The sequence below is a fragment of the Martes martes genome, assembly GCF_963455335.1.
Source record: "Martes martes genome assembly, chromosome: 8".
NCBI classification, from domain to species: domain Eukaryota; kingdom Metazoa; phylum Chordata; class Mammalia; order Carnivora; family Mustelidae; genus Martes; species Martes martes.
The window spans coordinates 10,079,590-10,104,284 of NC_137895.1; the positions used below are offsets into that span (position 1 = coordinate 10,079,590).

Consider the following 24,695-nt stretch of genomic DNA (forward strand, 5'->3'; position numbering starts at 1 on the left):
TGCAGAACCTGTAGGTTTCTTCCACAATAAAGTGGGGGACAAGAGTCCTACTTCTCAACATTTTGGTGAGGATCCAACAAAGTAAGAGTATAAACTGCACCATTAGCATGTCAGCTAGTTAAATTTCTTTTTTTTTCCCTTAGGATTTATTTATTTGAGAGAGAAAGAGCGAGCACAGGCACGGGTGAGCTTTGGTGGGGGGGAGGGGTAGCGGGAGAGGAAGAGAGAGAGAGGATCTGAAGCAGACTCCCAGCAGGTCAAGCACGCGGCCAATGTGGGGCTGAATCTCACAACCCTGGGGTCATGACCTGAGTCAAAACCAAGAGTCAGACGCTTAACCGACTGAGCCACCCAGACACCCCAGTTAGTTAAGTTTCTATCCATCTATGAGGGGGGGGCTTGGTCTAGTCTGACTCCAGATTCTGGGCTCCTAGAAAGCAAACATTTTGCTCTGAGATGTTTGTAGCTGCAGGTAAGCCCCTCTGAGATGTTTCTGGCACAACCCCTCCAGAGAAGCTCTTGGACTTGAACTGCTCCAATGCAAAAATCCAACAGAAAGCCAACAGAGCACATCCCAGCATACTTATTTGCCCTCTCCCTTCCCATTGCTTGCTCATTCAGTGCTTCCTAATAATCCCCTAACCCTCATCCCTTGCTTTATCCACTCATTTCACAGTTTTCACCAGAAATACTTAGGGGAGGGACACTCAACTTCACGAGGCCCTGAGATTAAATTTCTTTCGTGGATCTTTGAGGGTTTTTTTTTTTTTTTAAGATTTTATTTTTACTTATTTGACAGAGATCACAAGTAGGCAGAGAGGCAGGCAGAGAGAGAGAGGGGGAAACAGGCTCCCTGCTGAGCAGAGAGCCGGATGTGGGGCTCTATCCCAGGGACCTGGGACCATGACCTGAGCCGAAAGCAGAGGCTTTAACCCACTGAGCCACCCAGGCGCCCCTCTTTGAGGATTTTGTGATTGATGCAGCCTCCCTCAGCCTTTTCTGCATTTCAGATTCAGTTGTGTGTCTGTGTTGCCAAACTTGTCCTGCAGATCCACTGTGAATACCGGGGTGTTTGCTGAAGACTTGGGTCAGATTGCTCGGCAGAGGGTGAAATGCCCCGCCTTTTGCAAGCTCCCTGATAACCATCGCCCTAACTTCACGTGTTTGGGGTGTGGAGGGCAAAATATTTTCAGCGAGAAGTCGGAGTCTTCACCCAGTTCTCTCAACTCAAAGCTCAAACTCTTAGATTTTATTTATTTATTTATTTGACAGACAGAGATCACAAGCAGGCAGAGAGGCAGGCAGAGAGAGGAGGAAGCAGGCTCCCTGCAGAGGAGAGAGCCCAAACGGGGCTCGATCCCAGGACCCTGGGATCATGACCTGAGCCGAAGGCAGAGGCTTTAACCCACTGAGCCACCCAGATGCCCCTCAAAGCTCAAACTCTTGAGCAAAATTCAAATCTTGGTGTAAGGAACAGTCTCCTCACATGTGAAGTGCAGACAAGAGCGACTACACTTCAGGGGTGATGGATGTGAAATCAAACTACTTTGTAACAGGTGAAGCTCTGTACCGGTATTAGTGGATAGGATCTGCTCCGCAGAAACAAAGCTGTCACGACAACCCCCTCGCCAGTGCGCCCTTCTCCGCATTACTAATGATAATAGCAACCATTTGTTGAAATCCCATTATGTGCAGGTACAGAGATGAATTTATCGCTGGGTTACAACGTCCTTAAGGATGAGATCGCAGAGACCAAGTCATTTGCCCACGTTTCTCCTAAAAGTGCCAGGATACTTCCCGAGATCAGCTTGCTGTAGAGCTGTTAAGTAAGGCTGAATACTTCCTTAGCACAACCGTACTTCGTGTTTTTGATTCAAACTAAAAAATTATTGGTCGTTGAGCCAAAATTCAAATTTAACTGGGCGTCCCATATTCTTACTCAATCTGGGGGTCCCCGGGAAAAAAAAAAAAAAAATCTAAGCAGGTTCCTCCCTGCCACGCCCTGCGTCTTTGCTAGTTTCAGTTTTATCTTTACGAGCCGAGCCGTCAGAACAGTAGGGTCAGACTCCAGGCCTCCAGACCGTTTCGGGCGGTGGAAGGCGGAGGAGGAGACTCCCGCCCCTCACCAACATGTCCGCCAACGAGCCGGCACGAGGCCCTTCCGCCCCGCACAGACGTGGCCGCGCCCCGCCGCAGAGGATTGGCTCCAGACCGAAGCCTGGCCTCCCTCGGCGCTGGAAGCCCCTTCCATTGGGCAGTTAGAAAACATGGCGGAGCCCCGCCCCCGCCTTCCTCGCGAGTCCCAACCGGAGCACGGGCTTCGCTGATTGGCGGAGGGCAGTGGCCAGGCCGTCACGTGGGGCCGGCCTCGTTTGTTTGCGGAAATAGAAGGAAGTAGAAGTGCTGAGTAAGCTGAGGTGAGTGACGGCGCAGGGGAGGCGGGGCCTGGGGGGCCCTTCCCCAAACCTCCTGCTCGCCCCATCCTGCTCGCCCCAGTTTCCGTGGTCTCCACCCCGACCCTCCTTCGGACCTCCCTTGTGCTCCCCAATTGTTAGTCGTGTCCTCCATTGACCCTTGTGTGACCCTCTGAGTGCCCGCAGCATCCGCCCTTTGATTTCCGCAGCGCCCCAACTTCCATCTGTGACAGGTCTTGTCTCATGTCGAACTTGTGACCTCCCCAGGGACGCCAGCTTCGGCCCTGGGTCCTTCCTTAGTACCCCGGTCTCCCTTGTGCGTCTCCCCTCTATACCTAACTCCCTTGGTCAGCCCTTTCCCGTCTCCCTCCAACTCTCAGTTCCTCTCAGGGCCCCCAGTTTCCACTCTGGGCTGCATTGATTGTCCCATTGTCTTCCCTGTGCCCTTCTTACGTGCTCCCGACTTTTCTGCCTCTGTATTCCCACCTAATCCCCCACTTTATCTGTTTTCTGCATTTCTCTATTTGTGTCTCCCCTCTTGTCTATTTTACTCTACCCCCTTTCTTTCTTCCTTCCTTTTTTTTTTTTTTTTTTTTTTACTTTCCCCGTTTTCTGATTTCCATCTTTCTGCTTCTCTCTGAGGCTTATTGTCTCTTATGTGCCTCACATTTCATCTGCCTGCACCCCACCGTGCTCCCTCCTTCCCCATAGTCTCCTCACCCCAGCGTCTCCCAACCCACCAATTCTGTGCCCAGAGATGGCTTGGAAGCTGGTGACCAGGAAGGCATAACCTGTTTGACCATGTGACTAGGATGGGTAGGTCCTTGGGTGTGGGACAAGGAGGGCACAGGGCTCAGGGATCTGTGCCCATTTTTTTTTTAATGTACTATTCATGTGACCCCAAACAAATACCTTCCCTTCCCCTGAGCTTCTGGGTCTTTCCCTCACCTGCCCTTTTACCCACCCAACAGGATGTTAGGCAGGTTTGGTTTGGCAACACAGGTGCCCCACCCTTGGGCTGTAATGCGGTGTTTTTGTTATTGTCTCTGCCCTAAAATGTTCCTGGAGTTTGGAGGCTGTTTTTTGTCCTAAGTTGCAGTTTTTTGGTCCGTGGCAGGGGGATTATATTTCCTGCCCTCATAAGGCTGCTGTGAGGTTGAAAATTTGAAAGAAATGCAGAAGGCAGAGCTTTGAAACCAGCATGGCCCCATACAAATGTGTGGTTTGACTGTTGTGTCACAGCCAGGAAAGGGAAAGGGATAAAATGACAAAAGAGGGAAAGACAGGTAGAAGGAACACTGTCTGCACTTAGCATTTGACAGTATTTATCAGTCATCTGTTCTGAGTCAGGTTTTTTCCTAGGTGTGTTGCTTTTACCATTCATTCATTCATTCATTTCTCATTTATTAACAAATATACCCATGGTGTAGCGACTGTTATTCCTATTTAACATAAGAAAGAGTGTGAATGAGTTTCCTGAGGTCACCTACAAACAGTAGAGCCCATGTGATTGCTTAGCCGCTGTGAGGCTCACTGCTGCACTTTCTCTCCCTTCCACGGATTACTTTCTCATTAGGGGACAGTATCCTCGATGAGAACTTCCTTCTCGCTCAGCAGAATGACATCACCAAGAGACAGAGGAAGCGCTGTGTGTGCGCGTGTTTGCACATGTGTTGTGGGTGTGTGCGCGGAAGGGGTGAAGGGTCGTGGTGAAGAGGAGGCCTTGTTAGAGCTTCTCCTTGTAGAGGGTGGCCCCTGGGAGAATACTTTTAATAGGTCCATGACTGACATGGCTCTTCTCTCTCTCTCTCTCTCTCTCTTATTTTAGTCCATCCTCATTTTTCGGGTGACCTCATCCAATGTCATAGCTTTAAGTACCATCTCTGACAACTCCCATATTTATATCTCCAGTCCAGTCTAGATCTTTCCCCTGAATGATAGGCTCACTTACAGAATTGCTTGCTCAAACCTCAAAAAGGGCATTTCAAAGTTAAAGGTATTTAGAATTAAGTTCCTGATATATATCCCCTTCATCCCCCCTGCTCCTTCCACCAATATCTGTCCCTCCCACTTACTTTCCCGTCTTGAGTAGGAAATGGCAGTAGTCTTTGAGTTGGCTCTGGCTGAGGCTGTCGGATTACCCTTGCAGGCTCTCTACACTCCTCATCTGGCCAGTGATGTGTTAATGTCGCAGCTTTGCTCCAGGCCCTGCAGTGGCTTCTCTCATTTATACGCAGCTGGCCCTCTGTTACCTCTCTGACCTCCCCGGTGTCCAGCATCCTTGCCGTTCCTGGAACTCATCAGTCATGCTGCAACCCAAGGGCCTTTGCACTTGCTCTTCCCTTTACCTGGTCATTTCTTCACCTAGATATCCATACGGGTTTTGGCCTCATTTCCTTTCAGTCTTTACTCAAGGTCAAGTTCTTGGTCAGGATTTCCCTGGTCACCCTGTCTAAAATTTGAGTCTCTACCTCAGCATTTCTGATCCCCTTTCTTCGGTTCCCTTTTCTTCTCAGCATCTACCCAGTATCTAAAACCTATGGATATGCTTTGCCTTTTGATCTTCTTTATTATTTAGAGCCCTTGCTAAAGTAGGAGATCTAGGAGGGCAGGGATTTATTTTTTTTTAAGAATTTATTTATTTATTTGACAGAGAGAGAGAGAGAGAGATCAAAAGGGGGCAGAGAGAAAGGGGGAAGCAGGCTCCCCGCCGAGCAGAGAGCCCGATGCGGGGCTCAATCCCAGGACCCTAAGACCATGACCTGAGCCGAAAGCAGAGGCTTTAACCCACTGAGCCACCCAGGCGCCCCAAGGGCTGGGATTTTTGTCTATTTAGTTGATTAGTGGAGTCTCAGCAGTTAGAACAATGCTTGCCCCCGAGTAGGTCCTTGATAAATATTTATAGAGTGAATCATAAATTGATTCATAAAATGGGCCACCTTGTCCCTTAGGCACGAGCCCAACGATCTGTTCAAGTTATTGGCGTCTCCCGTCTTTGGAAGCTTCAGCAACATGTCTGGGACGATGTGCCACCAGCTGTGGTCCCGCTAAGCAGGGCAAATGAAAAAGACACCTTTTCCTTTCCTGAAGGGCATTTTGCTCCGGCTCGTATGAATGGCAGTGCATTTTTAGATGGGCGCCTTCGCTTTTCAAGGACAAGAGGCTGAAAATCAAGCCATTCAGCCACTTGCCATTCAGGCTTTCTCCTGAAGGCAGTTTGAGGATGTTGAGGTGGTGCTCCCGAGGCTAACTAATGGGGTTCAGACCCTGGCAAGTCACATAAGCTCCTGTACCTCAGTTTTCCATGTGTCATGTGGGTGGAAGTACACCTTCTCGTAGGAGTGTTTTGAGGATTAAATGTGGTAATTACCTCAGACACTTGGTGAGGTGCCAGGTGCTCAGTGGGTGCTGGGTGAATGCAGCCACGTTGTCTTGTGTGTAAAGTGATGGGGGCGAGCCCTTCCCCATTCCTCACTCACATTAGGCACGAGTTTGAGATGAGCTGGGGTCGGAGAGAACATTTGAAGGAACATTTTGTTCTAGAGGCAGTTTTGTAGGTCCAGAGGCTTGGGTGGGGGATGGAAAGGACATTTGACCTAAGCCCTACTTCCAAATCCAGTCTTATCTTATGCACTAATTGAGCACCTACTGTTTGCAGGCCCTCTTCCTAGTGCACTTCAGGAGTCGGAAGAAGCCATGAGTCCAGCAGCCAGGCAACACCTCCCACATCCTTTCTCTGGGCCTCAGTTTCCCTTTGTGCCAGACAGGGATAGCACCCACACCTTCCTTCCTTCATGGGCCCTTGTGAGCTTCGGGACAGCTAACGGATGGGGGGACCCTGGGCCAACCATAGAGCGGGGTGGTCTTGTGAGAGGGCAGAGGCCAGCGCGTGGTGAGGTGCTCCTGTGCTGAGAGGCACGGCTGGTGGGGGTGAAGGAAGGAAGGCGGTGGTGCTCGGGGCCGGCCTGGGTGCCCTTGGTGATCCTGCCAGGGCAGTGGATGGGGGCGACCTGAGCTGCACAGGAGGGGATCGCTGGCCTGTGCCAATTGTTCCAGTCATGGGACATCCTGTCGTAAGCAGCCGGGGCTCGGGAAGCCTGCTTCCCAACTCGAGCGGTTCTGCGTGTGCTCCCAGGATCCCCCACGAGGCCAGTCGCGTGAGGTCAGCTTCCTGGCCCGGCTGCCAGAGGGATCCTGTCACGCACCGCCGGGGCAGCTGGCCCGTCCCTCCGGCCAGGCTTCGTCAGGAGCGAAGCACAGGGCTTGTAGGGTGTCCCAGCTTAGAGCCCGAATGAGCTTCAGACTTTCCAGATCATAGCTCAGTGCCACTCGGAAAGCCCAGCAGGTGCCCCATAAGTGTTCTGAGCCTTTCCATGGTGGTGGTGTGCTGGGCAGCCCAGAGTGGGTAGGGAATAGGGTGCGTGGCCTGTTACCACCCGCCAGGGAGTAAGAGAGGAGGGGAGGGGCCTTGATGGTGATGGCGCCGTGGGCTTCCCGGGCTTACTCATTTGTCCTCACTCATTCAGCAAACATTTCTTTTTTTTTTTTTTTAAAGATTTTATTTATTTATTTGACAGAGAGAGAGACAGAGATCACAAGTAGGCAGAGAGGCAGGCGGAGAGAGAGGGGGGAGCAGACTCCCTGCTGAGCAGAGAGCCCGATGCGGGGCTCGATCCCAGGACCCTGAGATCATGACCCGAGCCGAAGGCAGCAGCTTAACCCACTGAGCCACCCAGGCGCCCCTCAGCAAACATTTCTTAAAGATTCACTATTCATCAGGAGCAGCAGCCCATGTGCTCACGTTAAGAAATAAATAAAGAGGGGGCTGACTCAAACCAACAGATGCACCATGATTATCACAGGACAAATGCTCCTCTGGGGGAGCCGCTGGGCAGGGTGAGGGGTGCCTCTAGGGCTGAGAGGAGGGGAGGCACAAGATAGGATTCTTTTTTTTTTTTTTTTTAAGGATTTTATTTATTGGGGCGCCTGGGTGGCTCGGTGGGTTAAAGCCTCTGCCTTCGGCTCAGGTCATGATCCCAGGGTCCTGGGATCGAGCCCCGCATCGGGCTCTCTGCTCAGTGGGGAGCCTGCTTCCTCCTCTCTCTCTGCCTACCTGTGATTTCCGTCTGTCAAATAAATAAAAAAATCTTTAAAAAAAAAAAAAAGGATTTTATTTATTCATGAGAGAGAGAGAGAGAGGCAGAGGGAGAACAGGCTCTCCACTGAGCAGGGACTCGATCCCTGGACCCCGGGGATCATGACCTGAGCGAAGGCAGACATTTAATGACTGAGCCACCCAGGAGGCCCGCAGGGTAGGATTCTTAGGTGAGGTGGCCCGTGAGCCAGTTCTTGAAGGACAGGAAGGGTTTATTCATTTGTCTGACAGTGGGACCGCTGAGCGAAGTGGGGAGCACAGTGTAGGCGGGAGGGTGGGCAGGTGCGTGGAGGTGTGACAGTGGGATGTTCTGGGAGGTCTCGGGTGCGGCATGGCTGGAGTAGGCGAGCAGGAGGTGGGCTGGCCCGGTCATGTGGATGCTTGCCTCCCTGCCCTTGAGCTTGGGCTCTCTCTGGAAGGTGATGCGGAGCCGCGGGGCAGGTGGAAGCATCCGATTTGCATCCCGTGGTAGGCACAGAGGGCTTGTAGGGGTGGATGGTGGACTTGGCCCTCAAGGGGTGCTTGTGGACCGGAAGGGTCTAATGCAAGCTGGGAACGTTGCCGGAGCGACCAGTCTGGGGCTCTGATCCTCCATAGGGGAGCGCCGCTGGGCCTTGAAGGACAGGCAGAGGCTCTGATGGAGATGGGAGTGAAGGGGACAGGGGAGGACGTTCCAGGGAGGACAGGCCAGAAGGTTTGACAATTCAGGGCTTCTCTCTCTTTCTCTGAAAGACAGAACTGGCCGGATTAAGAGATGGGGGGATAGGGCCCAGCACCTGGCGGCTTTGGACTTCTTCTCTTGCTTGAGACCTGCCTGGGGCCTCTCAGGGAGTTCATGGCCGAGGTAGAAGCAGACATCTGAGGACGGGGTTCTCCCCCACTGCCCCGGGAACCAGCCACAAAGTCCCCACCCTCCGTTGTGCTGGTGCTGGTGCTGCTGCTGCTGCTTCTTTTTTTTTTTTTTTTAAGATTTTATTTATTTATTTGAGAGACGGAGATCACAAGTAGGCAGAGAGGCAGGCGGAGAGAGAGGGGGAAGCAGGCTCCCCGCTGAGCAGAGAGCCCGATGTGGGGCTCGATCCCAGGACCCTGAGATCCTGACCTGAGCCAAAGGCAGAGGCTTAACCCACTGAGCCACCCAGGAGCCTCATCTGTTGTGCTTCTTGAGCTTGTAACTACGTCGGCAAACTCATCGTAACACGCCCAGGTCGCAGGCTGGCCCGGGGCACGGCTCTAAAGCAAATGTGGCAGGGTGGCTCCGTGGTGACCAGTATTCACGTGGGTCACGGCGGTGCCCACAAGTCCCCATGGGCTGCCGGAGCCCGAGGAGAATGCTCATTCCCGGCCAGGTCCTGCAGGCTCCTGGCCCCGTGCCCACCCTTACGTTCTCTTTGGCTCCATCTGTGGGGCTCCGTCTGTGGCGTGGGTCCCCACTGCAATGTTCGGCTCAAGAGTCACCCCGTGCAGCCATCCTTGCCTGATTCTTCCCCACAAGGGGACGGGGAACTGGGTTTGGGTCCCCCTGGCACTACTCATTTTATGAACCCAACCAGCCGCTTCTGGGGACTCACCAAGGATGCCAACCATGGGTTCCCATCTCCCTCTGGCCCCAGTACTGCTTCTTTTTTCTGTTTAGTTTTTTTGGTGGCCATCAACATGTCCCACTTCAACTTGCCCTTCCCACACCCACAATCTGAGGCCTTTCGGGGCCTCAGTTACTTCGTCTCTAAAATGGGGACGTTAAGGCTTGTCCTTCCTGCCTGACCGCTCCTCTCCTTGAGGGCTGCCTTCCCCAGCAGCAGCTTCCTCAGCTGTCCCTGAAGGAATCAAGCAGGCAGGCGGGGGCCTTTGACGGGCGACGGGGGAGCAGAAGTAAGGAGAACAGGCCAGAAATCTCCGGCCTCCCTGTAGGGCAGACACAGTGGACACCTGGAAACGGCAGGAGTAGACAGGCACAATTGTCAGCATCCCCCTCACTGCAAAGCTCTTGGGTTTGTGGCTTTCCTGCGTGAGGCATCTGAGAGCTGCTCAAAGCCTCCGGTGCCCAGGAGCGGACAGCCCCTGTCACGTGACCTTGGTGTCACCTGCGTCATCTCCGCGCAGGGAGCAAGCCCAGGTGAGGAGCCACAGAGGACAGTTGTCAGCAGGTAAAAGCAAATGTTGACCCTGTGAGGAGGTCAAGGGCAAGGGGCTATGAGAAGCGAGAGGGGGAGGAAGCCGGGAGGGAGGGGGCTACTCCCCAGCTGAGCATCCCCCCGCCCCGACCCCTGCAGCTGTGCTGGAAAGAACCCGAGCTCTGAGGTCAGGGGTGCGATGGGAGGAAAAGCACAGTGGCGAGAAGGAAGCACGACGAGCATGCGCTCTTGTCTGCTTCTCACTTGCTGCTTTCCGGGCTGCTCTGTTACGATTGTTCCAGGATGTGGCCCAGGGGGGTCCATTTCCTTTCTTCCACCTTGTGATAACAATGGCCACTGTTTGTGTGCCCACATTTGGCCAGCGAGCGTCCTGGACACTTTCCCTCCATTGTGTCATTTCACCCTTACGCCCACCCTGGAAGGCTGGGTGGGAGCCGGACCCAGTGGCCCCGCTGCCGTCCAGGTGTGGGAGGCAGCCCGAAGCTGCCGGCCCCGGGCCCCTGGGCAAGGTGTCTGTCCCCTGGGGCGGGATGTCTTCCTTCCATCCAGCCGGAACCCCACGGTGACTCTCCCCTTAACCCCACGTGGGCTCATGGGTGCTGGTGCTCCCGACTCCCCGCAGGAGGTGCCCGGGAGCTCCTCGCCTCTCCCGGTGCCTCCCACCTACTCTCTGGGAAGCGTCTGTGCTCTTTCCTAAGCTCGTCCTCACCCCTGGGCCTCCATCTCCCCAACTGTGGGCCCCAGGGGTTCAGCCTAGCCCCTTACATTCTTTAACAAATAGAATCATAAAAAAAAAAAAAAAGAAGAAACATTTTCCATACCATTTGGTAAATAGGAAAAAAAAATGGCCCATAAACCCAATATCCTCATAGTATTTTGGTATTTGTTTGTCATCCTTATTTTTTTGCTCTGTAGTTTTTACTCAGTTAAATTATGTTTTAACAGACTTTCTGTGGGCCAAGCCTGAGCCGGGGGTGAGCGAACAGAGGGGCAAAGACCGAGCACCTGTCCTTAAAAGGCTCCGACGATCTAGAACCTGCTGTCTGGCTCTAATTCTTGCTCTTGCCCCCACTGGCTGTGTGACGCGGGGCCCATTTACCTCTCTCTTCCTTGATTTTCTCATATGTTAAACCAGGATAATGTGACAACTTCATAGGATGGTGGTGCAGATTTTTAAAAAGATTTTATTTATTTATTTGAGAGAGAGAGCATGCAAGCAGGGGGAGGGGCAGAGAGAGAGAATGTCAAGCAGACTCCCCACTGAGCACGGAGCCCAGCATGGGGTCCATCTCATGACCTTGAGATCACGACCTGAGCCGATATCAAGAGTCGGGCACCTAACCAGCTGAGCCACCCAGGCGCCCCAGGGTGGTGGTCTGGATAAAAGATTGTGTATATGGGGACACCTGGGTGGCTCAATGGGTTAAGCCTCTGCGTTCGGCTCAGGTCATGATCTCAGGACCTGGGATCAAGGCCCGCATTGGGCTCTTTGTTCAGCAGGGAGCCTGCTTCCCCTCCTCTCTCTACCGCTGCCTGCCTCTCTGCCTCCTTGTGATCTCTGTCTGTCAAATAAATAAATAAAGTCTTAAAAAAAAAAAGATTATGTATGTGAAGTCCTTGGACCAGGACCAGAGCACAGAGAGGCACCAGAGTGTTTGGTGTGTAGGGTCCAGCAGGAGGATAGAGGAGAGGAAGGACATATCAGACAGATCAACGTGGAGAGGGAGGGGGGTGGGGACAGCAGTGCTTTCTGCAGTTGTGCGTGACAGGGTGGGACAACGGGGAGAGGCTGCAGGGGGAGGTCAGGGTCTCCCAGGCCGAGCTCGCAGCCCACAACCAGCACAGGGAGTTCCGTGGACTCGATGCCCCAGGGTCTGTAACACCCCCACGTGCTTCCTGAGTTGTAAACTTCACAGTCATAGCTCTTAGTGACCACGTGCTATCCGGAGTGAACAGGTCCCAATTCACAATTTCTGTAATGTTAGGTGCCGAAGTTGCTTCTGTTTCTGGGTCAAACGAAAATCGCTACAGGGCACACTGATGTGCGTGCCATGCCTTCCGTCTCTGGGGTTTCTTTTCCAGGGATCAGTTCCCATACCGTCTCTTGGGGTCCCTCCCTTCTCCCCGGCTCTGGGGAGGGGCGCAGGCACCCCAGCCTGTGTCCTCTCAGTTCCTGAGTGCAGGAGGAAGAAGGAACTTGACATAGGTCTAAACATTCTTTTTTTTTTTTTTTTTAAGATTTTGTTTATTTGAGAGAGAGAGCTTGAGCTGGGGGAGGAGCAGAGGGAGAGAGAGAAGCAGGCTCTCCGCTGAGCAGGGAGCCCCATGTGGGCTCGATCCTGGGACCCCCGGGATCGTGACCTGAGCTGAAGGCAGATGCTTAACCGACAGAGCCACCCAGGCGCCCCTGGTCTCAACATTCTTAAGAACATTCTCGTTTAATCCTCACAGTGCCAAAGAGGGGAGCTTGTCCTCATTTTTAAAAATTTATTTTAGAGAGAGCAAGTGAAAGAGAGTGAGAACAGGACGAGGGGCAAAGGGAGAGAGAGAATCCCAAACAGATTCCCCACTGAGTGCAGAGCCTGACGCGGGACTCACTCTTGCGACCCCGAGATGACCTGAGCTGAAATCAAGAGTCAAATGCTCAACCGACTGAGCCACTGAGGTGCCCTGAACACTGTCCTCCTTATAAAGGGGACACTGAGGCTCATAGTCTGCTCATACCACATCTTACTACTGGTCATAAGAGGAAGGACATTACAAAGCTTCAGGATGCTTCTAGAGCTCTTTAAGTCGCCATCTTCGTTTCTTTGTGCATTAAAGGGAGGGCAATGGAAGTGATGAGGCCTGGTGCCTATGCAGCCGTTACTGTCTGCCAGGTTCTATTGTCGGGTACTGTCGTGGTTCTCATGTTACAGATAAGGAAACCGAGACACAGAGGGGTTAAGTGACTTGCCCAAGGACACACAGCAGGCGAGGATGGGAACATGGTTTTGCTCCAGCCCTCTGCCTTTGCAGACACGGAAAGGGGACAGTCGCATAAAGTAAAGCTTAGGGCCCGTGCCCAGGAAGTACTCGGTCTCCTGGTCTGATTATCATTACTGGCCCTTCCTCCCTTTATCGGTGATTCTTTGGGGCTTCTTGTTCTTCCTCTTATCCCTAAGTTTGATCATCTCAACAGCTGAGCCAGAGTGTGACCAGTGTCCACTCATGTGTCCTCTCCCCTCTGGAGTGCCCACACTTCCATGCTCTGTCCTCAGTGTCTGGGCTGCACTTTTGGTGGGTGACTTCCTAGAGTGGAGCCAGAGGGCAACCTCCAGCTAAATGTCACCTGGCTTTGGTGGCACTGCCTTAGGAACGCAGTACGCTTTCTAGGAATCTAGGCAAATATGCGACATCTCATTCTGTCCTCCAAACTGGAGACAGTTTCCACAGCAGAAACTGGGACCCTTGGAATCTGCAAGCGTAACGTTTCCATCCACACACACACACGTTTGCTGCTGCTGAGTCTTCACATTCACGTTCATTTCCGAGGCACCTGGTTTCATGTTGTCTCAGAGCTCCTTGGGAAAGAGCAGCGGTAGCAGGCACCAAAAACTGGGAGACCCATGCCCATGGTCCCCCTGCTCCCGATGGAGTGTGGGCCGATCCCGGTCCCCTGGCTGTATCCGGTCGAGAGGGGACCCTGGTTTTGTTGGTCGAATTGAAATGACTCACGCCAAGCTTTCTGAGCGCTGACAAGAGCCCCTCCCTTTGGACGGGGAAGGATCATCTGTGACCACATTTTCCCGTCTGTCGTCTCCTTGAGCGATAGGGTCCGCACCGCAGATGAGGAAGCTGAGGCTCTGGGGGGGACCCTGGCCTGGAAGTGGAACACTTCTGGTCCTCCGTGGATGGTGGCCACTCTGAAGCTGCCCATCAGGCCTTCTCACTCTCTCTCTCTCTCCCCCACCCTTTCCAGGTCCCTCCTGGCCAGAAGCAGAGGACCAGCACTGGTGGGGAGCCGTCTGGGAGCCTGAGCAGGGAACTGTTGTCCTTGGTGAGGTGGGCATGGGAGACCGAGCCCAGCTGACCAGAGACCCCATTTTCTTCCAGACTGAGGGGGCAGGCGGCGGGGCCCAGCCCCCCGCCCCACGGAAGATGCAGTTCTTTGGGCGCCTGGTCAATACCCTGAGTAGCGTCACCAACTTGTTCTCGAACCCGTTCCGGGTGAAGGAGGTGGCCGTGGCGGACTACACCTCAAGTGGCCGGGTTCGGGAGGAAGGGCAGCTGATTCTGTTCCAGAACATTCCCAATCGCACCTGGGACTGCATCCTGGTCAACCCCAGAAACACACAGAGTGGATTCCGGTGGGTGATGGTCGACAGCTGCCACACACACACACACACACACGCTCTTCTTTTCTTGGTCTTCTCGGACTGGTGGTCCCTGGCCTGAAGAGCAGCTTCTTGGGGCCTAGCATCTGAGGGCTCTGGGGAAGGGTGGGAGGGGGTGGGGAGAGGGACCTCCTAGATCCTACTTTCTGGCCCAGCAAGGTCCCCACAGCAGGGTGTGAGGGTAGAAGGCCAGGCTTTTCCCTGCCTCTGGCTGGGCCCCCGCAGAGGGAGGGAAGGAGGAAAGACAGGAGAGCTCCCGGGGTCAAATCGGGTAAAGTCCAGGCTTCACCTGTAACCCTGGGTCTTTAAAGGCATGACTGCCCTTGTAGGGGCTGGCCAAGGTTTGTTCAAGAAGGTGTGTTGGGTGGACAGTGGTCACTTTTCCAGGCATGCTGGGTCTCCCGTGGGCTTGAAGGAAAGGGTAGGAACCCAGGGGCAGGGCTGGTTGGCATAAAGGGAGAGGAGTGGCCGGGCACCCAAAATGCAGGGTCCCAAGGAGCTGGGCAGACTGGTCCTGAGCTGGGCGAGTGCTGATGGGCGTTTTTCCGTTCATTCATCCGTCTGGCCAGCCCGCTGTCCATCTCTTCACTGGACACTGGGCATCTGCAGTGGCTCAGGAGTCCCAGGCCCTGGGCTGGGCCCAGCTGGCACTGTGAGATGACAAGATATGCTCTGTGCCTTTATGTGCAGTCTTGGGTGGAGGCCACATTGCCAGGCAGGCTTCGTACCGACCACATGAGGAGAGCTATGGGTAGAAGCGGACGGTGGGGACACCAGCAGGCGATCCCTTCCTGGCGGGCTCCTCGGAGCATAGAATGAGGAGGAATGTGTCTGGCAGAGGAGAGTGGATAAGGTCGTTGTAGGCAGGCAGAGGCATGGGGTGGGGGGGCGCCCACAGGCCGATAGCCCCGGGCTGGATCCCTGGTGCGTTCAGGGCTCTGGTGAGCATTTGAGGCCTGAGCGAATCTCTGGGCTCATTCCCCTTGAGGAGGCATGGCTGGAGTCTCAGGAGGTGGCGAGCTGGGAGTCAGGGTCCAGCCAACAGGAGGAGAGCGGAAAGGGCCAATCGGGGGGAGAATTTGGGTCTGGTTACATGGGGAAATTGACAGAGGCCCCCACAGTGGGCGGTGGGGAGCATGGTGGGGCTCCACAACCCTCCACCATCACCAAGTCCTGTCAGCCGTAAATGTCCCTTGACACAACTCCAGATCTGTCCCAGCAAGCTCGAGCCCCCCTGTGGGCAGACTACTGTCCCAGGGGGTTAAACTCTTTGTCAGCAGTGTATTACCTGCATGTTTATTTACTGCTCTTAATTGGGGGGCACTTTATAGTACTTTCCCAGAAATGGCAATGCCATCCTCCAATGACCCGTTGAGGGAAGCAAGGAAGGCAGTATCCCATTTTACAGATAAGAACACTGAGGCTCCGGACGATAAGTGTGAGTCGTTCAAGGTTGTGTGGGAAGCAGTGAAGGAACAGAATTTGTGTCTTCCGGCTCCTAAGCCATTTCTCCTTTCTGTGCCGCTGTGTGTTTCCGTGTGTTTGGACAGAATAGGGAGCATTGGGTGGGGTTTCAAGCCAAGCACACGTCTCCTCTCGGAATTCCTCACGTCCCTCTCTTGGCTCTGGACTCTTTTGTCCTTTCTTCTGACCTGCTCTTGCCCAAGCATTTCCGTTTCAGCAGATGGCATCGCTGTCCCTGCACGCGGTTGTGTAGCCCAGAAGCCCAGGAGCGATCTTGATTCCTCGGGCTCCCTCCCCTACAAGATCTGGGCCATTACTGAGGTCTGTCGGGCTCCCCTACGAAGCATATCTTGAGTCTGCTGCTGCTTCTCCATCAATTATACTTAAGTTTGGCTCGAAGGGTAGAAAGCCCAACATGATAGTTGCCAGACAGGATGGAATTTTAGTTTTCTCCTAAGTGACAACCACAGCAGAGAGTGGTCCCCTGGGACTCCCCCACCCCAGTCCCTAAGGGCCCAGCTCTTGCTGTCTTGTTGCTCTACCGCGTGTGGGCTTCATTCTCTAGGCCACCACATGGTCCCAGATGGCCATGCCAGATCCAGCCATCACAGCCACCTTCCTGGTGAGCAGAAAGGTAGACGGACAGGGTGAACAAGGGCACCCTCCTCCTTAGTAGGAGCTTCTGGGAAGTGGCACACCCCTCCACCTGAATCCCATTGGCAAGACTTAGTCACATGGCCACAGCTAACTGCCGGGGAGGCTGGGAAGTGCAGCTCGTATCCCGGCCCCATGCCAGTCCAAAATCCAGGCTTCTGCTGTTCTCCATTTTGTCGCCGGCTCTCTTTCAAGGCCATGGTCCTTGCACACACAGCTCCAGCTGCACTCCGTCTCCCAGCCTGTGGCTCTTCCTGTATTTGCTTGCCTCCCATCCTCTTCCAAGCTGCTGCCAGAGAGATCTTTCCAAAGGACAAATCTGATTGCTCACTCCCCTGCTTCAAGAAGTCCGTTTCCTTAACACATCAGCTGCTTAGCCTGGCTTGAAAGGGCCGGTGTGATCAAGCCTGGCTTCTCCCTCCAGTCTCAGCACTTGGCCACCTTGTGCCCCTGGCCTTCGCCTGGACTCTTACGCCGTCGGCCTCGGACCTTCTCCCCCCCTTTGCCTGCTTCACTTTGGCTCACCCTTCCCTGACCTTCAGGCTAGAGCAGCTGCTGCTGCGTGTCCCGTAACTCTCCATCCCCGTGCTTAGTAGACCGGCTTCCTGGGAGACCACCAACCCCACGAGGGTTGCGGCTGCGTCTGTCTTGTTTGCCCCCGCGCAGCCCCCAGCACCCAGCAAGGAGCCTGGCACACCTAGGTTTGTGCGACCCATGGGATGTACTCGCGCAGCTTCGGAAGTGTCAGTGGAGGGCCGCTGCGTGCCATGTCCTCTGTCGGGACTGGGGACTGATGGCTTCAGGGCAGTTGAGGGAGTGAGCTGGGAAGCAGGAGGGGAGGTGGTGAAGACTTGCAGAAATGGCGATGCCAAGGCCTGGGGTGTGACCCTGGAGCGAGGGCCAGAGCCCTGGGCTTCTCCTAGGCTTCTCCTAGCTGTCGTGGGGTCTCCCTGCAGCCCCTGGCACCCTGCAGTTTCTAGAAGGAAGGTATGGTTTACTAGACTTCCTCTTCAGGCCGCTGTAGTTCTTTCTTTCTTTTTTTTTTTTTTTAAAGATTTTATTTATTTGAGAGAGAGATTGTGAGAGAGCAAGTGAGCGAGCACAAACTGGGAGAGAAGGAGAGGGAGAAGCAGACTCCCCACTGAGCAGGGAGCCCGATGCAGGGCTCGATCCCAGGACCCCAGGATCATGACCTGAGCCAAAAGCAGATGCTTATCCAACTTATTCAGGTGCCCCCTGCCTTTTTAAAAAAATATATGTATTTATTTATTAGAGAGAGAAATAGCGTGAGAGGGGGGAAGGGGCAGCGGGAGAGCAGGGCCCCCGGCCTGACATATGGTCCAGAGCCCTGGCTCCTCTGTATGAGCCCTAGGGTGGTCACCGGTAGCCTTGTGTGGACATTATGATAACATCCGTACTTGTGTTCCTGCTACGAATTAATCATTTACTACTGACATTTGCTGGTGACATGTGATATTTGATGAAACCCGCCAGCTCTTCACTGCTATCTCAGCAGAAACAGGGCTCCAGGAATCCTAGAAAGAATGATCAGAGCAGGAGGTGCCTGGGGGGCTCAGCTGGTTCAGCATCTGCCTTTAGCTCAGGTCATGATTCTGGGGTCCTGGGATCGAGCCCCGTTCTGCGTCAAGCTCCCTGCTCAGCGGGGAGCCTGCTTCTCCCTCTCCCAATACCCCTCCCCTCTGCTTGTGTGTTCTCTCTCTCTCTCTCTGTGTCTCAAATAAATAAATAAATAAAATCTTAAAAAAAAAAAAGAATGATCAAAGCATGTGCGCTATGTGATCTTTGCTTCTCAAAAGGGGGCTGATTTTTTTTTTTTTTAAGATTTTATTTATTTATTTGACAGACAGAGATCACAAGTAGGCAGAGAGGCAGGCAGAGAGAGAGGGCAAAGCAGACTCTCCACCGAGCAGAGAGCCCGACGCGGGGCTCGATCCCAGGACCCCGAGATCATGGCCCGAGTTGAAGGCAGAGGCTTAACCCACTGAGCCACCCAGGCGCCCCGGGGGCTGATTTTTGAGGCCCTCAGGACGGGAACTGCCGGTCAGCACCTCAGACAAGCTGAGCCGACTACATACCCCTTGCTTGCTGCTTCCGGATCTGCCCAGTCCCCAGCCCATCCTCTCCTGGCAGAGGTGAATCCAGCAGCTCTGTCCTCCAGGAGCTCAGGTGGTAGCCAGAAAACGTAGGTCCGTACGTGGCACGCAGGGGCATAAAAGAACGCAAACAAAATAAAGCTCTTAGTTTCTCCAGACGGACCTTTTTATACTTCTCTCTCCGTCCTCGCCGTTCCCCGCTGCCTGCTCTGTGGGCCGGTCCTCGCCCGCTCTCTTCTCTCTCAGCACCGTCCCTACTTCGGTCAGCCCCACCTGCCCAGGCTCAGCCTGTGTCTGCTTGCACTTCTGTGTCCCCGCTAGACCGCAGAGCTCCTGCGGGACGGTGTCGGGGGCTGAGTCATTTCTGCTAATGCCCACTGTGATGCGAGGCTCAGTATTTGTTGAGTGGGTGATTGAACCCGTGGCCCCTGGAGGTAGACGTGTGTTTGATAGGAGGGTTTGGAAAAGGGGTATGGGGGGAGCTGGGTGAGATCTGGACCTACAAGGGAGGGAGGGAGGGTTCTGCAGGGAGAGGCACGCGGAGAGCAAAGGCACAAAGGGACAGGGATGGAGGAGGAGCCCTTTGGGGGACCTGTGGGAGGGGCTGGTGCTCAGCTCTGAAACTGGAGACATCGTTATCGCTCTAGCCTAATGGTTCTTGGGGCCACTTTTTTGGCCCAGGACCCCAGGACCTCTCCACCCGCCCCCCAAATGCGTAGACACACATCTTCATGTGATTTCTTGAAGTTCACAGATCCCCTGGGGCTCATCCACTGGCCACTCCCAGCCAAGGCAAAGGCTCCCCGGAGAGAATGCCAGGTGGCTTTTGTCTGGGGGCTCTGTTCTAGAAGAGAGGGAGAAGACAACCTTATGAGTCCTCTAGGTCCTCAGCATTTTCTGTGACTTTTTCACCTGTGGCTCTAACCCAAACCTGGCTCTCCCCTGGGGGCCTTGAGAGATTTCTCTCCTGGTCTTTCCCCCACCGGGCCCGGAGGTGGGAGAGGGTGCCCCTTGCTCCCCAGACTTGAAATTCACATTGACTTGTACAACCCGTACTCTGTCCTGGGGTTTCCCCCACACCCTTGAGGCTGGGAGCCCCTGGCCTGGAGCTCCCTCTCTCCATCACTACCTGTCCTGACTCGGTGACTGAAATTTGCAGAGGGCCCCTCCATACACCCACAGCTCTTGGGGCCAGACCTCTCCCAGCCCACATGGCCATTCCCTGGACCTTGTCATCACCAGTAACAGGGGCTCTTCCACAAATACAAGTGGCGAGCACCCCACTTTCCACCCTCTACCTCCTGTCTTTCCATCTCCTTCTCCCTTGTCCTCTGAATGCCAAGTTCCCCGCCCCCTGCAGACATGAACCCAGCCATCCCCCTGCCACATCCCGTTCATGGACTCCAGTTCTTGCCCTGCAGAAACTTGTGGCCTGTCATGATGATCACACCCTTGCATACTCTCTCTGCTTTCTTACTTCTCTCTTTGTCATCTTTGCTTGGCAGAACGCCAACCCTAGTTAATTCCAGGTCTCCACCATGGCTGGCGGGGCTCCCCTCCATGCTGCTTGTCCCACTTCAAGTGAGCCCTGCCCTTTGGCCGCCCAGCCCAGCAGGCCGCCCTGACCATGTCCTTCCCTACCTGCCCCCCTCTCCGTGCTTACCTGCAGCTGGTGAGTGCCCCCACCCCAGGCGCCCACACATGCACCCACATACTGGGGCTTCCCTGTTGTCACTGTACAGGCCAGTCCCTGTCAAGGTCAACGTCCCCTCATCCCCTACAGGACATCAGTTCAGCAATTCTGTCCTTTCTCCTCTGTGACTTTTCCCTCTCGACTAGGTATTTTCCGCTGCTGTACAAATGTGCTGGGGTTTTTTTTCCCCCTCTCTTTTTTAAAAATTTCATTCTTGACTTCACTTTCGTTCCCAGGCACTGCCTCTGTTCAGCTGTCCCCAATTTCCTCCTCCTGTTCTCTCTCTAAGCTAGTTAAAAATAGGGAAATATGCCGCACATAGAGAAGTACGCACAGCTCAATGACGGATCACAGATACCTCTAACCAGCCCCCACGTCAAAAGGTAGAACATCGCTGCGCACTGGGAGCCCCGCCCCTTTTGCTCCCTTGCCCCCCAAAGGCAACCATGAACCTGGCTTGTAAGGCATTTGCTTCTGTGCCTGGCTTGTCTGCTCAGCGTTCGGTCTGTGAGATTTCTGTATATATTTTTGCACGAAACTAGGTCCAGCTTCTTCCGCGCAGGACAATTCCACTGTGTTAACTATCCTCAGCTTCATTCATAGATGGGAATTTGGGGCTGCTTCCGGTTTTCTTGGTGCATGTTTGCATGCTTTCCTGCCAGGCGTCTGTACCGGGGAGTGGAATGGGTGAGCTGAGACCGTACACAGTCTCAGCTTCCTCAGATAATGCCTGTCCGGTCTCCTCCTGACGGTGAAGATTTCTGTTTTCTATTCAGATACGCACCTGTTGTTGGTTACATGTCTTGCGGCCGTCTCCCCTCAGTGGCTTGCTGTTGGATTTCTGACACGATCCGTTGACAAACAAGAGTTCTTCATCTCAGGGAAGTTAATGTCACTCATCTTTACCATTTGCTTTCTGGTAGCTTAGCAAAGTCCTTCTCTACCAGGGGAAGTTGAGAATATTTTTCTATAGCATCTTCCAGAAACTTTATTTATTTATTTATTTATTTTGCCTTCCATCACTGGATTGATTATCTACCTGGAATTGACTCCTCGGTCATCATGTCTACTCTCGGGGATAGAAGTTCTCAAGCCTCAGTGGAAGGCCTTGGTTTACCAGGGTCCTTCCACTTGGCGGGCCTTGAACTTGAATCTCTGTTTTGTGAAGACTGAAAACCAGCCACAGTTTCCGCTCAGCTCTGGGTCCTCTCTGCTGCTGTGTTCCGTTTGGTTTCTTGACATCTTGCTCTGCCTAGCTTACGAGAGAAGATCTCGTGTAGAACTTTGGGCTTGCTCCCCTGTGATTTCCCTCAAGTTCTGGTCTTCCCGGCAGCTCTGGATGCCGGCTTCTGTCTGCGCAGCCTGAGCGGGGGATGCCAGCAGCATCTGGCTGCCTCCTGGCTTTTCTGTCCTTCATATCCTGCATCACAGATCCCAGAATGCCCGGAGTGAAGATGCGGGGCCTCCCTCTTCTCTACAGTCTTGGCCCTGTATCCTCGCCTGCCTCAGTTTCCCTCCAGCGCTTCCAGGTCCTCATCTGCATTGGATCCTGCCTTCTGTTCATTTTCAGCAGGCAGGCTAGTTTGGTATAAGCTCCTTTGTCCTATCCAGAGGTGGAGGTTCCCCCCTGCAGGGTTGATAACGGAATATTTACATTACCACCGAGTCAGGACATTTCCCGAGTTTCTCCATGACCTCTTCCTTGAACCATTGCTAGTTTGTATGTATCTTGCTTAATTTTCAAACGTATGGAAAACTTTTCATTCTCTTTTTGTTATTGATCTCTTGCTTAGTTTCATCATGGTCAGAGAACATAGTCTCAGTATTTCCAGGTCTTTGAAATTTGTTCAGATTTACTTTACGGCCCAGTTTACGTCCAATATTTCTAACTTTGGTTTGTGTGGCTCAAAAAGAACGTGTATTCTGTAACTGGTGGGAATAGTGTTTTAATATATGTCTGCCAGGTCAGGTTTACTAATGGAATTTTTTTTGTTGTTTCATTGTTTATGAGTAGTAAACATTATTAAAATATTTCAGTGTGATGGCAGATCTGTTTAGTGTTTTTGGGTGTTTTTTTGCTGGAATTATGGATAATTTAATTGCTTTAAAATTTTTTTAAAATTGTTAAAAAAATTTAATCGGTTTAAGAAACCATTTTTTAAAAATTTTTATTTATTTATTTGACAGACAGAGATCAAAAGTAGGCAGAGAGGCAGGCAGAGAGAGAAGGGGAAGCAGGCTCCTCGCTGAGCAGAGAGCCCGACGTGGGGCTCAATCCCAGGACCCAAGATCATGACCCGAGCTGATGGCAGGGGCTTTAACCCACTGAGCCACCCAGGCGCCCCTAAACAACCATTTTTTAAGGACCCTGAGATCCTAAGCTACCTAACGCTTAGATAGCTTTACTAAGATGCAACTTACAAAAAAATGAAATATACCAGTTTGACATGTAGCACTTGATGAGTTTCAGGAAATATGCCCGCCCTGTGCCATCACCACAGTCAAGATGCAGAACATTTCTGTAGTCTCCAAAATTCCCTCCTTGCTCCTTTGCAGTAAGTCCCCTGCACCCACCACAGCCCCCGGCAACCAGGGATCTGCTTTCTATCACTATGGTTTTGCCTTCTAATCATACAGCGTGTTGTCATATGACTTTTTTTTTTCACTTAGCGTAATGGTTTTGTAATTCATGCTCGAATGTTCTCTTATTATGCCATGTGTCCCCTCCCTGTCAGTTTGGAAGTTATGCATTCTGTCATTCTCTTTTAGTGATAGCTGTTGGGGGACAGTTCTCCACGGGTTTCTCATGGGTCCCCAAGTCTTACAAGCAGAGACAAGGACCTCCTTTGTTCCAGACTATCTTTACAGGGATATTATATAGCAAGCAGTCTTAGAAGATAGAGATCGGGTCTTTCCCTAGAGCAGAGGGGAGGTTTGCTTACTTCTCTTATGTAAGAAGGATCACATCATTTTCCAGAGCAAAGTTTCAGCAGATTTGCTCGTTGACAGTGGTAGAAGATTCGAGTTCCCGACACACTAGGCTTCTCTCTCTCCTAGTTCAACGGGAGCAGGTGTCACCTGGCCCTTTTCTCGTCACCTCTGGGAACTGGATCCCAGGGAATTGGCACAAACGTGGAAACTGGCCACTGCGTTGCTGTGAGCAGTACATTGCCCTTTGTCTTTGATCCAGGAATCTTGTTTCTTCTGCCAGTGTCTATGGAACTGTGTCAGGCTAACTTGTTAGTTTGCAAGTAGGGCAGAATCTGAAACCCTTCCCAGTTCTTGAGAGAACCCAAGAGATTGTAACACAACATCCTCGGCCTTATTGAAGTATAACTGGTACTTTAGTGTCTTCCAGAACAATAAATGGGTCTTAGAACTTTTAAACCCCATTTATTCCCAGGCTTCTATGCCACATATAGACACATACCTACATACACACACACACACATATATATATATACACACATTCTGTCTTTATTTTAAACCCAGCAGGATATTTTGCCACCAGTCCTTATTTAGATTCACATACCTATTTGCCATTTTTCACGATATTTTATTTTTTCCCTGTATCTTGGACCATCCCTAAGGGATCAGTTCCTTCTACCCGAAAAAAATCCTTTTATATTTTCCATTGTGTAGGTCTACTAATGACAAAGCCTTTCTCTCTTTCTCTTTGTTTGTGTGTCTAGTGAAAAAAGGCTTTAAAAATTTTACTTATTTAAGTAATCTCTACACCCAGCATGGGGCTCGAACTCCCGACTCCTAGATCAAGAATTGCTGACTTTCCCAACTGAGCCAGCCAGGTGCCCCTGACTAGTGAAATGTTTTACTGTCAATTCCATACTTAAAGGGAAGCGTACTGCGTACAGAATTCCCACTGGCGTTTGTTTTCTTTCAGCTCTTTAAGAATGTCATTCCATTATGTCTGGTTTCCACTGCTGGGTAGATGGCTGTCAGCCTTTGAAGATAACTTTCTCGAAACACTTTTTAGTGTATTTCTTCGTATTTTGTTTATAGCCTTTGTGATATGGTACATGTGTCCATTATAGTTCTGTTTCAGTATGTTGAGTGATAATGTGTCATCCTCAGTTCCTGCTGCTTAAGAAAAGACCCCAAAACTCTGCAGCTTAAAACAATGATCAGTTACTTAGCCCGAAAAATCTACAATTTGAGCAGAACTCAACCTACTTCTAAGATGACTCACTTGCAACTGGCAAGTTGCTGCCGGCTGTTGGCTGGGAGTTCGTCCGGCTAAGGGTCCAGGACCAGGAGACATCCCTGTGGGTTGTGTTAGTTTCCCTAGGGGATGACAGTAGGGTCCCAAGAGAAAATTTGAGGTAGAAAATTCCAGTCTCTTAAGGCCTTGGTCCAGAAACTAGGGCAGCATCACCTCTGCCCTATTCTGTTGGTCAAGCAGTTGTAGAGCCAAACAAAAGGCTTGAGAGACATCATGGGATAATGATAAGAGACATTATGTGTCAATGAAGCAGTGTTGAAGAATTTGGGGGCCATGTTTTAAAACCTACAGGGTCCCTAAGTGTGGATTTCTATTTGTGTGTGTGCGTGTGTGTGTGTGTGTGTGTGTGTGTGTATGTGTGTGTGTAGGAGGGCTCAGAGATATTTTCAATCACTATGACATTTTTTTTTCAAAATATGACTTTTTTTTTTCCATCAATTTTGAAGAGTT

At 52.3% G+C, this 24,695-nt stretch overlaps 1 protein-coding gene across 5 annotated transcripts in view; it reads left to right on the forward strand.

Annotated features, from left to right (window-relative positions):
• Positions 1 to 2,374: 2,374 nt before the first annotated feature.
• Positions 2,375 to 24,695, forward strand: part of PLA2G6 (phospholipase A2 group VI) — a 59,112-nt gene continuing 36,791 nt past the window's right edge. Inside the window, exons 1-3 of one of the 5 annotated variants that reach the window (XM_080811976.1) lie at positions 2,379 to 2,417; positions 13,666 to 13,699; positions 13,800 to 14,053. In XM_080811976.1, coding sequence (XP_080668102.1) covers positions 13,845 to 14,053 — 209 coding nt within the window. In that variant the 5' untranslated portion in view covers positions 2,379 to 2,417; positions 13,666 to 13,699; positions 13,800 to 13,844. Of the gene's footprint in view, positions 2,418 to 13,665; positions 13,700 to 13,785; positions 14,054 to 24,695 lie in introns of those variants that run through there. The other 4 variants (XM_080811975.1, XM_080811977.1, XR_013967308.1 and 1 more) reach the window with 4 other exon arrangements.